This window comes from Mus pahari, chromosome 4, assembly GCF_900095145.1.
Source record: "Mus pahari chromosome 4, PAHARI_EIJ_v1.1, whole genome shotgun sequence".
In the NCBI taxonomy this organism is placed as follows: domain Eukaryota; kingdom Metazoa; phylum Chordata; class Mammalia; order Rodentia; family Muridae; genus Mus; species Mus pahari.
Genome location: NC_034593.1, coordinates 114,109,197 through 114,123,922, shown reverse-complemented (window position 1 = coordinate 114,123,922; position 14,726 = coordinate 114,109,197). Strand labels below are relative to the sequence as shown.

Sequence of the window (14,726 nt, the reverse complement as noted above, 5' to 3'; positions counted from 1 at the left end):
GAGGGAGGGAGGGAGGGAGGGAGGGAGGAAGGGGGAAAGGCAGGTAGAGGCAGCCAATGGAGCCTTGTGGGTGCTATACTCAAGACCCTGAGTCATGATGGTGAGGCTATTCATTGAGGCAGCTCAGGAACTCACTATATAGCTCAGGAGCTATCTATAGTCTGGGAATGAAATTCCAATCAAGTCATCCTCAGGGCTTCCCATTTTTCTTCTCCTGAGTTGCAGAGGCACCCAGTGTGGGAAGAAGCATGACCCTTGCCAGACCTAGTGGCTTGGGGCACTGCTCTGGTCTTGATCAGAAGGCTCACCACACCTTGCTAGGAGGGGCCTCCTGTTCCTCTACCTTTTGCCTCCTCCAGGTGCCTGCCCCATCCATGACTGCAGAACTATTCATTCACCTGGCTCCCCCCACCTCCAGGGCCCTGTCCTGCTGTCTTACCTGTCCCCACTTGCTTTCTCCCCATCCTTCCCCTCCTTCCTGGCACCCCAATCTTCCCTCCATCACTTTCTGCATCCCCCTTCCCCTGTATCCTCTCTGTACTCCCACGAAGGTATCAAATTTCCACCTATTCCAAGAGCTAGTTCCATCAGGGAGCATAAGGGTTCCTCCCTACTTTTCACCCCTTCCTCTGAGCTCCTACAGGGCTCCCTGAGCTTTCCCTAACATTTTCCTTTGCTTCTGTCTCCAGTCATCTGCAGTCATTGTCCTCTTATTCTGCTTTCCACCACTATCTTCTCCAGTCCACTGTCACCTATAAAACTTTAATTAACAGCCACACGCCCCCCAAATGAGGATAAGATATTGTTTAAAATACTAGAAGATTGTTTTCCAGTGAATGAGCTCAGGTGATTCTGGACTAGGAGAATTTCAGCATTTGCTTCTAGCTGTGGTCCTTCCTTTCTTAATCATACAGTGATGTTTGTGATGCTGGTGCTTGTGTTTGGGTGCTATTGTAATCTTTCATAATTGGTCTTGTATTTAAGTAGTAGAATACAGTGATCTGATTGATGCTGCTTTCTTGTACTCACTGTTTTTATTAAAGGCATGGTAGCTATTTTTACTAGGTCTTTTGTCTAAAGAATGTAGATATTTCTGAATAGTCACTTTTTTTTTAATTTTTTTTAGAATCTGTAGTTTTAGTTTTTAGGACAGTACTCATTAGCTAGGTGATTCTATTAGTACAATTTAGATTGCAGTTCACACTCTTATTAACCTCATAAAACTGCTCAGTAGTTACTGGTGAGTAGAGGATGCCTAAAAGCAAAACAGGGATTCACAAATTTTCATCTCACATAATATTCTACTGTACAATACTATTCTAGAACATAAAAGTTCATTAAAGCAAAACATTTTATGTGTTTCTTCTTAATCTTTAGAAAAGACTGAAATAAAATACTAAGATAAGGAAGAGTAAGAAACACAGAGGAAGGGTTTGTTTCCATGCTATTTATTACTATTATTATTAATTATTCAGTTATTTATCAGTTCATGGCTTTGAGTCTGATTGACGTACATGCTACTTATCAGTCCAGCAGAGTATAAGAGTAGCTGTCTGCCGTGGATCCATCGTTAAGTAGATCTTGGATATGCTCATGGTGACACTAGACAACAGTATTTATGGCATTTCTGCTTTTACATAAGTTTCATCCCCAGAATTTATAACACGTGGATGCAAAACCTCTAATTTTTTTTTAAGATTAGAAGAAGGTAACATTAGAGAGACACATTGGTATGAAGCAAAAGCATAATACATTAAAAACTTAGAAAGCATTTTTCTTCCAAGTTTGACTGCTTATTTTACCATATATAGAACTTGTGATTAGAGAAAAATTCTCTATGGAAACAATGTTTCTTACAGATTTGTTTCTATATCTATGTAATATGCCAAGCAACATTTAATATTTATAACATTTATAGAATGTACCATTTTTTATTTTTTCTGGGAATAAGAGGGGAAAACAGCTAAAAATATAGTGTATTTATTTATTTGAAGACTCCAGCTTACTAAGCATATGATTATTTTGATTAATGCAGAGTTTAAATATTGGGAAAGTATATTTGTTACAATTGTGTTTAGATGGTGGAAATTTGGCCAAAGAATATGACTAATGTACAATCATGAGCAAAAGTACACAGGAGAACCATTGTTTGTCAAGTATGTCTAGATATAGTTTGTGTTGTTCCTTGAAATCAAAGTGTCCAGTTTCTGTGCCACACTCTTCAGAATCTTTTTTTTTGTTTGGGGTCTAACCTAGAGCTTAGGTTAATTATATTGAATAGACTTTGTGTACAGCTATTACCTTCCCTACACATAATATGTTTATTTCTCACTAATGTGGAGTAAGACTTGGTACTTAATCTGTTAACCAGAAAGGGTAGGAAAAATGTCTGTCTTGAAGTGTACATCTATCTGCCTTGAGGTTGACAGTCTAGTTGAAGGTGGCACATATACAGTATGGTCTGGGACTTAACTCCTTCACCAAACTCTTCTTCAGTATGCTCTTGAAGTTTCTTTTGAGAGTCATTCATTTAGATGATGTCTTGAATTAACACAATGCATAACAAATAAAATGTTACATGAATACAGACCATCAGAATATTTAGTGTATTTACTTAGTGATAAAAAACATACTAAATGTGACTTTACCTGTGAGGTAAAATTCTACAGAATTATTGAACTACTACTTAATTTTTTTGAAGTGTGTTCTCTCTTGGAAACCTTTAATCACAATTTGGAATATTATCACTATATTAAAATTTAAAATTTAAAATTTTCCTGGAATTAACATGACATTTATTAAGAATAAGAATTTATTAGTACTACGTCAAAGGTAGTATTCAAAGAAGTAATATCAAGTGTCTAGGCTTTTCAGAAGTTATAGTCTGGGTAAAAAGTATTCTTTTACTGATAAAGTTATATATTTTCATATTGGTGTTAATATGTATTATATATCAATTTCTTCCAATTCTGTCCATAATATTGTTGTCTTATTTAGTGACATGTCTTTGGAAATCATATTAGGCTAATTTTTTTAAAAGAATTGGATCATTAGATATTTTGGAAAATAAACTATTTGCGATTGTTTTGAATGGCCACCCTCTATAATGTTCTAAGTCATTTTCTGGTTGTCTTTGCAGCTATGAAGTCTTACACTCCATATTTCATGCTCCTGTGGAGTGCTGTTGGAATAGCAAGGGCTGCTAAAATCATCATTGTGCCGCCAATTATGTTTGAAAGCCATTTGTACATTTTCAAGACACTAGCATCGGCCTTGCACGAGAGAGGCCACCACACTGTGCTTCTCCTCTCAGAAGGCAGAGACATTGCCCCATCTAATCACTACAGCCTCCAGCGATACCCAGGGATCTTCAACAGTACCACCTCAGATGCTTTCCTGCAGTCTAAAATGCGGAATATTTTTTCTGGGAGATTGACAGCAGTTGAACTGGTTGACATACTGGATCACTATACTAAGAATTGTGACATGATGGTTGGCAACCAAGCCCTAATCCAGGGTTTAAAAAAAGAAAAGTTTGACCTGCTCCTGGTTGACCCCAATGATATGTGTGGATTTGTGATCGCCCATCTTTTAGGCGTTAAGTATGCTGTATTTTCTACTGGCCTTTGGTATCCTGCTGAAGTAGGAGCTCCTGCTCCTTTAGCTTATGTCCCAGAGTTTAACTCACTCCTCACAGACCGCATGAACTTCTTGGAAAGGATGAAAAATACTGGTGTTTACCTCATATCCAGAATAGGGGTTAGCTTTTTGGTTCTTCCGAAATACGAGAGGATAATGCAGAAGTACAACCTGCTGCCTGCAAAGTCCATGTATGATTTGGTTCATGGGTCCAGCCTATGGATGTTATGTACTGACGTAGCACTGGAGTTTCCCAGACCCACGCTGCCTAACGTTGTGTACGTTGGAGGAATCCTAACAAAGCCGGCCAGTCCACTGCCAGAAGTAAGGTTTGCTGAACTCCTTGGTAATTTTTTTTTTTTAATTACAAGGGTTAATTTTTATTCTGATAGAAAATGTATTGGTTAGTATCACATTAAGAGCCCATAGCTGGATAGCTCTCTTTTTCTCCCTGGAATTCTTATGCTTTGGTGAGTGTATCTATAGTATCAAGAGGCTCTCTATTCTGTGGAGTCAACGAATTGAATGGGAACTAGATTTTTAAGTAACTACAGTCTATGAGTTGAATATACTTAGCTGTGTAGTTTTAGCAAGCATAACTTACTTTGCTTTTAATTAAACACTCTGTTCTTCACAAATAGCATGCTGAGTTCTTTGTTTAGTAAACTCAGTAAAAATTGAAAGAATAAAGGTACTTTTCTGAGCATTCAGAATTACTGATTCTTGTACAGCTTTAAAGAGAGCAGTAAACATACTTATTTTACCTTTCATCTGGAAAGCATTTAGTAAAAGTTTGTTTTGTAGTTAAGGTAAGAAAGTCAGAGCAAGCTAAAATATATTTTCTCTGAAAAGCACCTATTGGGAACTTATGACTAGAACATTTCCATCCTATAGTTTAAATGAGCATTAATTTCAAAGTAGGAAAACAATGAATTTAAATTAATAACAAATGTAATATGCCCTAATGCAGTTTAATTTGAAAGACAGAATTAATGTTACTTTAAAAGCATCCATCTGCTCAAATTACATTCTTTTTGCTAGAAACATCAACAAAGTCATTGTTCTTTAGAAATCTCTTTTCCATCCTACTTTGTTTTAATTAGCTACTTAAACTACCATAGGTCTCTGACATATGAATTAAAATTTTTTTCTAACTTCAGGGTAGCTCAATGCTTACTACTACTTATAACAGAATTAGAGTTCATATAATGTTTTTGCTCTCATCTCTGAAAATAGACACCTACACAAATGGTTAGTTTCCACTGTGGATCATAATTCAAAAGTCTTTCAGGCCCTCAATGAAGAGAAAACCGATTGCCTCCTGTAGGTATTACATAAAAATGATCCCTAGGTAGCATTTTCTTATAGTGACTGGAATGTACATGTGAGGCTTTCTGAGAGAACCATTTGAGTGACACTTAAGAGATAATGTGGTATAGGCTATGTGACATGGAAGCACAGAAATAGCTGTCTTCATGTACAGTAGTGTTAGCAGCTTGACTTGCTGAAGCCACAGGAGTATCAAGGACACAGCTGAACTCTTTAACAACTGCAGAGGATGAGAATTAACCTTAGCTTATCTCAGCAATTCATGAATTTGTTTGACCCCGATTTCAGTCCTTAAACATTCCCCTTACAGAGTCACCTTGTGACATATAACTCTTCTTCCTAAAGATCGTTAAAGCCAGGTAGGTCTTAGAAGCAGCTTCTTGAGGATTTAGTGAGCAAATCTGTCTTTACCTTAAGATGGTCATTTATAATGTCCCAGACTTTGCTTTTCTCTTTCCACAGCTTCATCATTTCCCAGAATATAGTCCATCACTTTTGGTCTGAGTACTTTCTCTCTTTGTCTCCTCACTCTCTTGATTAGAGAAAGATCTGCTGATTGTTCTTCTCCCTCTTTCAATTTTTGTGCATATTTCTAGAGTTGCATCATCCTGAACAACCAACTATAGGTATACAAGACTATTTTATGCTGCCTTTTTGTGTGCATTGTCTTTATTAAAACAAGTAGAATATATGCATTTTTCAATAACCTAACTTACTGTTACTACCTTGGTTCCCTCTGTTCATTGATATCTTAATAACTTGAATATTGTGTTTCTTTTTAAATTTCAACTACAATTACTAAGTTTATGTGTATAGGCATTTTGGCTGCATATATGTCTGTGTACTATATGCATTAATTACAGATGAGGAAGTGGTGTTGGGAATCAAACTATGGTCCTTTGGAAGAGTGGTCAATGCTTTTATCCACTACCTCTACACCATCTTGTTTCTTTTAAAGGCCAATTTTACTGGATTTTCTTGAACCTTACCTAATATGTATTAGTCAAAATTGTTTTAGACTTAACTTGTTAACACTGGCTGACCTACCTTATGAGCTTATCACTTTGTTTTTCTTCATTTGGTTTTCTGCAGTGATTATAGTGAAATTGTGCTTCTATTTAGCAGTAGTTTCTTGTGTGTATTGGTTTGGCTACACATACAGTTGAACATACGTGACATATGTTACATGATTAGTAGCATGGGAAGTTTAGATTCAGTGTATGAATATTTTGATAAAAGTATATCTTAGTCTTTTTTGGTTCCCCCTACTCTGTTGAAATTTTATATGCTTATAGAATATGTCTCCCTACTGAGATTTCTGTAATTAATATCCGAGATAAGCTATACAATAGTGTTATAAAAGTTAATGAGTTTTTCAAGTGTTTATAGTGTTGCAGACATGTTTATGACACTAAACCAAGAGGGGCCAGCAAACAGCTGGTGAGAAATGTTATTCAGTAATAACTATCCAGCTGTTGATTGCCTTCATGCTTTTAGATTGAGAATTTATTTCATTTTCTAGATGTCTGAAATTGATTTGACATTAAGATTTGAATTTTGTAGCATGGAAGGAAGAAATAGAAAAAAATTCTAAAAGATGTTATTCAAAACTTTTATGATGTTTGAGTATGTAGAAATTATTATGTATGGATCAGTTCCATTTAGTAATTATTTGTCTTCAAAATACAGAGAATAGATAGAATAATTCATTCACGTGTCAGATAGATTTAAAGAATTTTAGAGGCTCATTGAAGTCCAGAGTCTGGCAATCCACTTGTAGTGTGAATTGCTATGTTGTTGATTAGTTTGTCAAAATGACTATACCCTATGTAACTCACATTACTCATTTATACATGTAATTGTATACATGACTGTATATAGATAGCTGTTTCTTTAGTCAAATTTGATATCAGTGGTTTTGAGTGCTTAGTATGAGAACCAGTTGAAACTATTTGTACTCTTATGTTTTAGAGATTCTATGTTGATACAAACACAGACAAAATTTAAATAATAAAATGTTGTGTTGATATAGTGTGGAGAAATTGTTTACCTAGATATCCAAGTTATTCAAGACATTAGAAATGTGGCCAGAGAAACTACCTCTGTTATACTATCAATGCTTGGCTGTCCACAGTAGGGACATAAATATCTTAAGATTACGGGGAAGACCTCTAGGTTAGGTCACATCCTCACCCAGAGTTATCTGCTGTTTTTATGCGTCAGTAGAAAATATGGATGCCAATTTTCTAAAAGATAGTTTGCTTTTGCCTAGAAAGGTATTTGAATGGAGCTCTACTTAAAGGGGCCCTTTAATATTAAATATAAATGAAATAATGACATATGGAGTGAATGCAGCTTGTAGTATTTTTATTGGATGCTATAGACATGTTTATTTTGAGAGTCTATTTATTATTAACTTGAAATGTTTCCTATGACAACGTTATATGTTTTATCACTAGAAGTTGTCTACCTCTGCCAGGCTGTTGATGTCTGTCAGTTTTCAGCTTCTACAGTACTGAATTCTAACAGCATCTAACTATTCACTGTTAGTTTGACAAATTTTGTGTTTCTTTAACATGAGAGTGGATACCTCAAATGGCGTCATTTTTGTACCCTGAGTGTGTGAACTGTACCAGGCTCTAAATAGATGTTTTATATTAGGTGAAGCCAGTAGAAGTAGCTGCCAAAAGATAAGATTATTCAGCCGATGGCTCAGGGTTAAAGAGTAAAACCCACTGTCTGCTCCAAATTTATATGTATGTATTATTATGCGAAGCAACTAAAACTTTCAGACCAATTTATTTTAGTGAACAAAAATAGGTGTTCTAATGATTTTGATTGATAACACCTAACTGGTGAACTAAAATGTTTCTCTGCTCATTTGGGATACATTCATAAAGAGGGTTGGTAGTGAAAGAAACCTTTAGTTCCTGCCTGGAAGGTTGACTTTAGCTGGTATGCTGCTCCTTAGGTATACCTCAGCATTATTTTATCTCCAGTTAAAGAATACTACTGTCCCCTTCATTTTACCAATTTGGTAGCCTTTTTTTTTTTTTTTTTTTTTTTTTTTTTTTAAGTTATAGAAATAAAATCATCGAGAGGGATACAGGAAAGAAATAAGAAGGGGGTTATTGTTGTCTGGTCATTTATCAGAACTGCCTTGTGGAGAAAGACACTTGCATAACAGATTTAATAGATTAGCCTCCAGATTAGCCTCCTGAGTAGTTTGAAAGGTTATCTAGTTATGAGCAGAATGAAAGAAAGCAGTGGTTTTTCATAAACCGTATTCAGCTTCCATTGACTCAGAATCTTTATGAGAATGAATTTAGGACTTAGGCTGTGATGTTGCTACTTGTGTCTCTTTGGTAAATGGCTTGATCAAATTGCAGGGAGCTGATGTAGACCTAATTTTATAGTTCAATGAATATAACACCTTCTAAATAAATACCTGCAGAATGGAATAGCTTTGCATACAGATTCCATGGTTTTTGTATGCTTTTATTTGTCTTATTTATTTATTTTTTTTAGTTTGTGTGTGTGTGTGTGTGTGTGTGTGTGTGTGTGTGTGTGTGTATTTCTTTCTTTGAGAAAGGGAAAAAGGGACATGAAATTTGTTGGATAAGGAGGTTGGAAGAGTTGGGGAAGGGGTAAGAATACAATCAAAATATATTGTATAAAAACTTTAAAATAGAAAATAAAGTAACTTTAAAACCTTCTAATTACAAGTTGAAACCACTAAGTTAACCAAGAAAACATTACACTTAGGAAAGCAGGTATGCATCAAACTCTAGCATACAATTTCATAATAAGTGAACTACTGGGCTTCAAGATAGAGATTAATTCTAATTCAGTTACAGTAAGTGATTTCATTGCCCTAATTTTCCCCATAAACAGATGATCTAGACAATAATAAATGGAGAGACAGAATTAAATACATCAAATGGACCTAACAGGTGCCTTTTGAATATTAAACCTCAGACTAAAGAATATACATTTTACGAGAGCCCATAAAGGTTCCTCTAAAACAGACCACATTTTATAACTTAAAAGAAATCTCAACAAATATAGAAAATTTGAAATAACTGAGTGTGTTCTCTGTGGTGACCATGCAATTAAAGAAAATCAAAAGAATCCCTAGTATACTGGTTCTCAACCTGTGGGCATCCTACATATCAGATATTCACATTATGATCCTTAACAGTGCCATAATTACATTTATGAAGTAACAACAAAATATTTTATGATTGGGGGTCATCACAACATGAGGAACTGTATTAAAAGGTTGCAGCTTTAGGAAGGTTAGGAACTACTACTTAGTGGTTTCACAAACTCGGAGATACAAAACAAAGTACCTAATTACAGATGTGACAAAAGAGTAATCAAGAAAAATAATTTTATATTTTGCAACACAAAGGAGTGTTTATGAGGTTTTTTTGAAATGTGATCTTAAACAAAGTTTTAGAGGAGCTGGAGAGATAGCTCAGTGCTTAAGAATGAGTACTACTCTCAGAGAGAACCCAAATGATTTCCAGCACCCACTTAGTAAAACAGCCCATAACTTCAGTGTCTTCTTCTGCTCTTCATGGGTACACACATTCTGTATACTTACAAAGACACACAGATCTACAAATAAATAAAAATAAAGATCAATCTTCTTAAAAGAGAATTTTAACACATACAAATACACATGAAATTTAATTTTTTAAAAATAAATTGTATCTCATCTTTGTATGATAGAGGCTTTTTAAAATAAGATTTTGTAAAATATTCACATTTTTACTTTTAAGCTAAATTTCAGAATATAGGGAATGCTTCAATATTTTTTAAAAAATTTAATTTTATTTTGGTAAATTTCAGATGCATATTTTATTTTTCTTGTAGTTATTTACACTTAGTTTTAAGTAAAAAGCTTATCTGTGAGATTTCTTTTATTTTTAGAATAGTAATTAATGTGATGTGTAATTCGGAACCACTTGGTGCTGTAAAGATGCTACTTTTAACAGCTGAGATGAGGTAGCCATTACAAAGGAGAAAGGTAAAGATGAAAGAAATCACTTCTGTACTCGCACATATGTGGCCTTTCCCTCTTTCAGCTGAATGCCCCAAACACCTGCTCTTATTTTTCAAAGCAATAATGATGTTTGAATATAAATAATATGGTTCGTTACACTAGATCTGCTTAGGAATAAATTTAAACACTTTAAAAATTATGATCTAGTGGAATTCATACTGTGATTTAGCCTACTTGCTATTTCAACAGAGTAAGTTCTTAAGCAGGAGTTATTTTCTATTTGTCCCCATAAATTTTTAACTGAGATGAAAAGTACTACATTAGCTTTATTCACGTACTGTATATATAATCTGTACTTACATTGATAACCCCAGGTCTTTCAGCTGAATGGGGCCTTAAAGCTTGTACATCCAGTATTTGACTATATTGTTATTCCTTTAAGACAGCAGTATTAGGCACTACTGGTTACTACCAGTTGAGGCTTTACACAGCTGTGTATTTAGCATTTAATCATGCAAAGAATTGCTAATGAGAAAATCAGACTGGACAAAGCACACCCAGTGAATCGGATACAATACCATTTTTGTTTGAGAGACATAAATAAATAATCTTCACACATTAGGGGGTTTCATTAATAAGTATTTGTGCCTAGTGTGTAAAGTAGACAAATGTTAACAACTTATCTTAATCTGCTATTAATAATTTATCAATATAATCCTTTCATAGAAATCCATGTTCTCTTTTAAACAAAACTAGCCTTAGCCATATTTCTGTCTGTATTTGACCTTTGACTTCAATCTTTTAATTTTCCTTTCAACAGTGTTCTCTTTTACATGAATGGAGAGTATCTAGTGATCTTCTTCTCCTTTCTGTCCCTCCTTGAGAGAGCCATGATCCAATAAACCTAGAGCAGCAACCTCACCTCAGGAACTATCCTGTGTTTCAGGCTTCCAGCTGCTGCTCTGCTCCTCCTCTCAGCAAAAGCACCAAATCTCTATCCTTGAATGCACTAAGTTATATCAAAGGAACGGCAGTTCAATTCATGGATTGCAATATGGTTAGGGCTGAGAACAACCTAATGTATTACCTTTCTAGAAGTAGTAAATATTTTATGCTGAAATTTGAGGTTGAATGATAGCGAGGTGTTGAGTCAGAACAATCAATAGCAGCATCGTAATTAGGCTGAAGGTAAATGGTAAGAGATGGTGATTCAGGACAATTGGGTAGAATACTGAAGATGTCCTTGATGCCAGTATTTCTGACTGATTACAAGTAAGGTTATCCCTGTAATAATTGGAATTTCTTGGAGGAAGTAAATTCTCAGCTTATGCAGTTCCCAGTACATATGAGTCATGTACATAGTGACAGGGCATTTGACCAATGGACCTAACTTCCCACTGAAGAATTGAGAAGAAAATAGGCCCAACACAGGTAATATTGAGAAGCTGTGTATGCAGAAAAGGCAGTTGTTAGTTCTTTTTCTGGAATTTGGCCTTTGGAGTCTAGCTGTGCTTCATAAGCTGATACTACCTGACTTGTGTTCTGTAAACAAAAGTGGAATCAGCATAGGATGCAGGAGTTTGATTATCAGGTTTGCTACCAAGAACTATTAATTTTCATGAGAACTTTCTAGACCAAGTAGTCTTCATAATCTAAGAAAAATGCTGATTTTTGTCAATATTAAAAGTATTAGTTGTAGATCAGTTGACTGACATGTTGTTTGTACTTAGTTTTGTAGCATTATTATAAGAATGGAGGCGTACCATAGTGTTCTAATAGCAATTAACATTATTATTTAAATGAATATATAGTATATCCTCAACGCAAATAGGCTGCATTTTTAAACAACATTTAGTGGAAAATAATCTAGAATTTAAGTATGTTTCTGAGACTAAGTCCAATAACAAACCTTTTTATAGAACTCTTCTTTTGTATTACAACTAAGAGCTAAAAAGTATGTCTAAACGATATTCGAAAGGCTGGAATAAATGCTACAATATTCAGGAACTAGAATTGATATCCTTGACTCACAGTAACCACTTTTAACCGTTTTCACAGAATTAGCTTGTCTTAATTGGAAATCTTCTAAATATCTGAGCTACTTTATTCTGAAACCCAAGAAAGATTAAAACAACAACTGTGAAAGGTGATATGCTGAAGGCAGAAATAAGGGACAACTTCTATTCAGTTTAACTGTCAGAGAAGGAGAGAAGCTCCCCTAGAAAACAAAGAAAAATATATATGACTCAAGAGGACAAAGACACTGGGGCCATTTAGTATCATTTAGTATCACAGAGCCAGAGTGAAGCATTAACCACAGATTACATCCTTAACCTTGGAACTCTGGGCAATCAAGGAATGTTGCACAACACACATTCTACAGGGCTCCTTCAATAATAAATAGGTTGTAGTAGTTACTTCTTTTTGCTAATGTGGCAAAATATCTGACAAAAACAACTTCTAGCGGGAAGGGCTTGTTTTTACTCATATTTTGGGATTAGAGACTACTGTGGTGGCATTGGCTTTATGGCAGCAGTTTGAGGCAGCTGACCACATTGATTCTGTTGTCAGGAGAGAGAGGTGAATGCTTGTACTGAGCTGAACTTCTCCATTTTTATACAGTCTGAAGCCTCAGCCCATGGAATGCACCACTCCCCATTTTTATAGTGGATATTCCCAGCCCACCTGACAAAATATAGAAACCCCACACAGACCTTACCAAGAGGCTTCTTTCCACTTTATGATTCTAATTCTCATCAGGTCGACAATCAAGATTACTTATCACACAGGCTTCACAGAAACTGAAGGATCCAGATTGTGGCAATCCATAGAGGCTTTATGCTTAAGTGAAGAAATCCAGACTCACTCATCAAAATAGGTCCAGAGTATTCTTTTGCAAACTGAAACTAGCCTTTAGGGTGTTTTAAAACCTTTTTATGTGTATGGTCATTTTGACTACATGCAGACAAGGGCAAGGGATCCCTGGGGCTGGAGTTACAGATGGTTGTGAGCTGCCAAGTGGGTGTGGGAACCAAACATAGGTCCTTGGCAAGTGCTGTCAACTACTGAGCCATTTCTCAGCTCCCTCAACAAATTATTTTAATGCCAACTTTATCCAGCAAATTATTTTAATACCTATGGAAGTAAACAAATATTTTATGAATTTTTTCAAACATCCCCCTATTCATAAGCAAAGCAAGTAGTAAAGGATAGTAACTATTTAATTATTTGTTTATTATGGCGGTTCTTTCTTAGGAAAGAACATCTACTAATAGATTAGAGTGTGGTTTAAGGTTTAAGACATTCTCTGGAATAAATTCTTAGTGGTGGAATATTACAAATGCAAGTATAATTTTTTAAGTATCATTATATTTTTCATATATTGTAAGAAATTAAATCAAATTTTTTAAAAAATAGGGTAAAATACAATTTCATTGTACATTCTTTGTACAAGATTAATATATTTTAAAGCTCTAACATTTTTCCCTGAAATCACCTGTGTCATAGAGTATGCCTATGCATAAAATAATGCATAATTCTTGCTTTAAATAGGAAAAACAGCTTCCATGTATGCTTTTGATTATGGTAATTAAGCCATACAATAACACTTAGAAGATCTGAAATAATTTGTGTATTTAATACACAGGCTCTATTGAAAGAAATTAGTTTTGTCCAAAAGAATCTTAAGCCTGATGAACAGGACAAAGAATGAACTACTAACATTAACATTAAGTTTGGAAGCTATGTGACATGTTAATCATGAGCAACTGAGAATAAGCTGGGATTATGATGTGATTTTTCTGTGATGGTCCTGGGACGTTCTCAATAGTCCTTGTGTCCTTGGCTTCTGGATCTGAATGGTAGACAAGCATACTAGGTTAGACAACCTCATCACAAGATCCCAAGAATAGTAAGGTCCTTGAAGGGAGTTGTGATGTGTTTATAAAAAGATAAAGAGAGAAGTGGGGATATGTTCTATGGAGGTATGGGGAAAGAGGGTGTCTCAGGGTGCCCATGCAGAGGCATTTTCCCCCCCTGAGAGACCAGCCACAGGACAGTATAGTATAGAAAAAAGTTTATTCATTGCATGGGGAGTGGAGTCAAGATGGTGGTAGAGGCAGAGAGAGAGAGAGAGAGAGAGAGAGAGAGAGAGAGAGAGAGAGAGAGAATGAGGAGGCCGGCCATGAGCATGTGGAGAGAGGGGGCCAGGAGACAGAGGAGGAGCAAGAAGGCAAGAGAACAAGAGAAAAAGAGGAAGGAGAGGGCAAGCAGCCCCTGTTATAGTGGGTTAGGCCTATCTGACTGTTGCCAGGTAAAGGTGGGGTGGGGTGGAACAAGCTGTGACAAATGTAATCCAGCCTGAGCAGGTATTATGGATGTTGCTGTATCCTAACTCATTCTTTCTTTTTCTCATTCCATCTTTTCTATTGTAATTCATTGAAGTCACCATGTAGAACACTCTGCTATTCAAAAGCTCTTTCCCATGACAAAGAGCAAAGGGTTTTTCCTGCTACTATTATGGCTGACATTTTAGTTCATTCTAATCTTTTTTATACTGAATAGTTTCTATTTTATTCAAAAGTGTATCTTCTTCAGTAGCTGCTGTTTGGATTTTAAAACTATCATTTGGAAGTTTTTAGTTGGTCTCAGGGCTTCAATATTCCCATCCTTTCTCCCGTCTATTGTTACCCCCATGTATCTCTTACTGTAAATTTTCTAGCTTCCAATCCATGGTCACTGATGAGTT

The 14,726-nt window shown here is 35.5% G+C and overlaps 1 protein-coding gene across 1 annotated transcript in view; it reads left to right on the top strand.

Annotated features, from left to right (window-relative positions):
* The window catches only part of Ugt8 (UDP glycosyltransferase 8), a 61,278-nt gene that overhangs the window by 20,977 nt on the left and 25,575 nt on the right, over window positions 1-14,726 (top strand). The window contains exon 2 of the mRNA XM_021196464.2: window positions 3,140-3,963. Coding sequence (XP_021052123.1) covers window positions 3,142-3,963 — 822 coding nt within the window. The 5' untranslated portion in view covers window positions 3,140-3,141. The remainder of the gene's footprint in view (window positions 1-3,139; window positions 3,964-14,726) is intronic.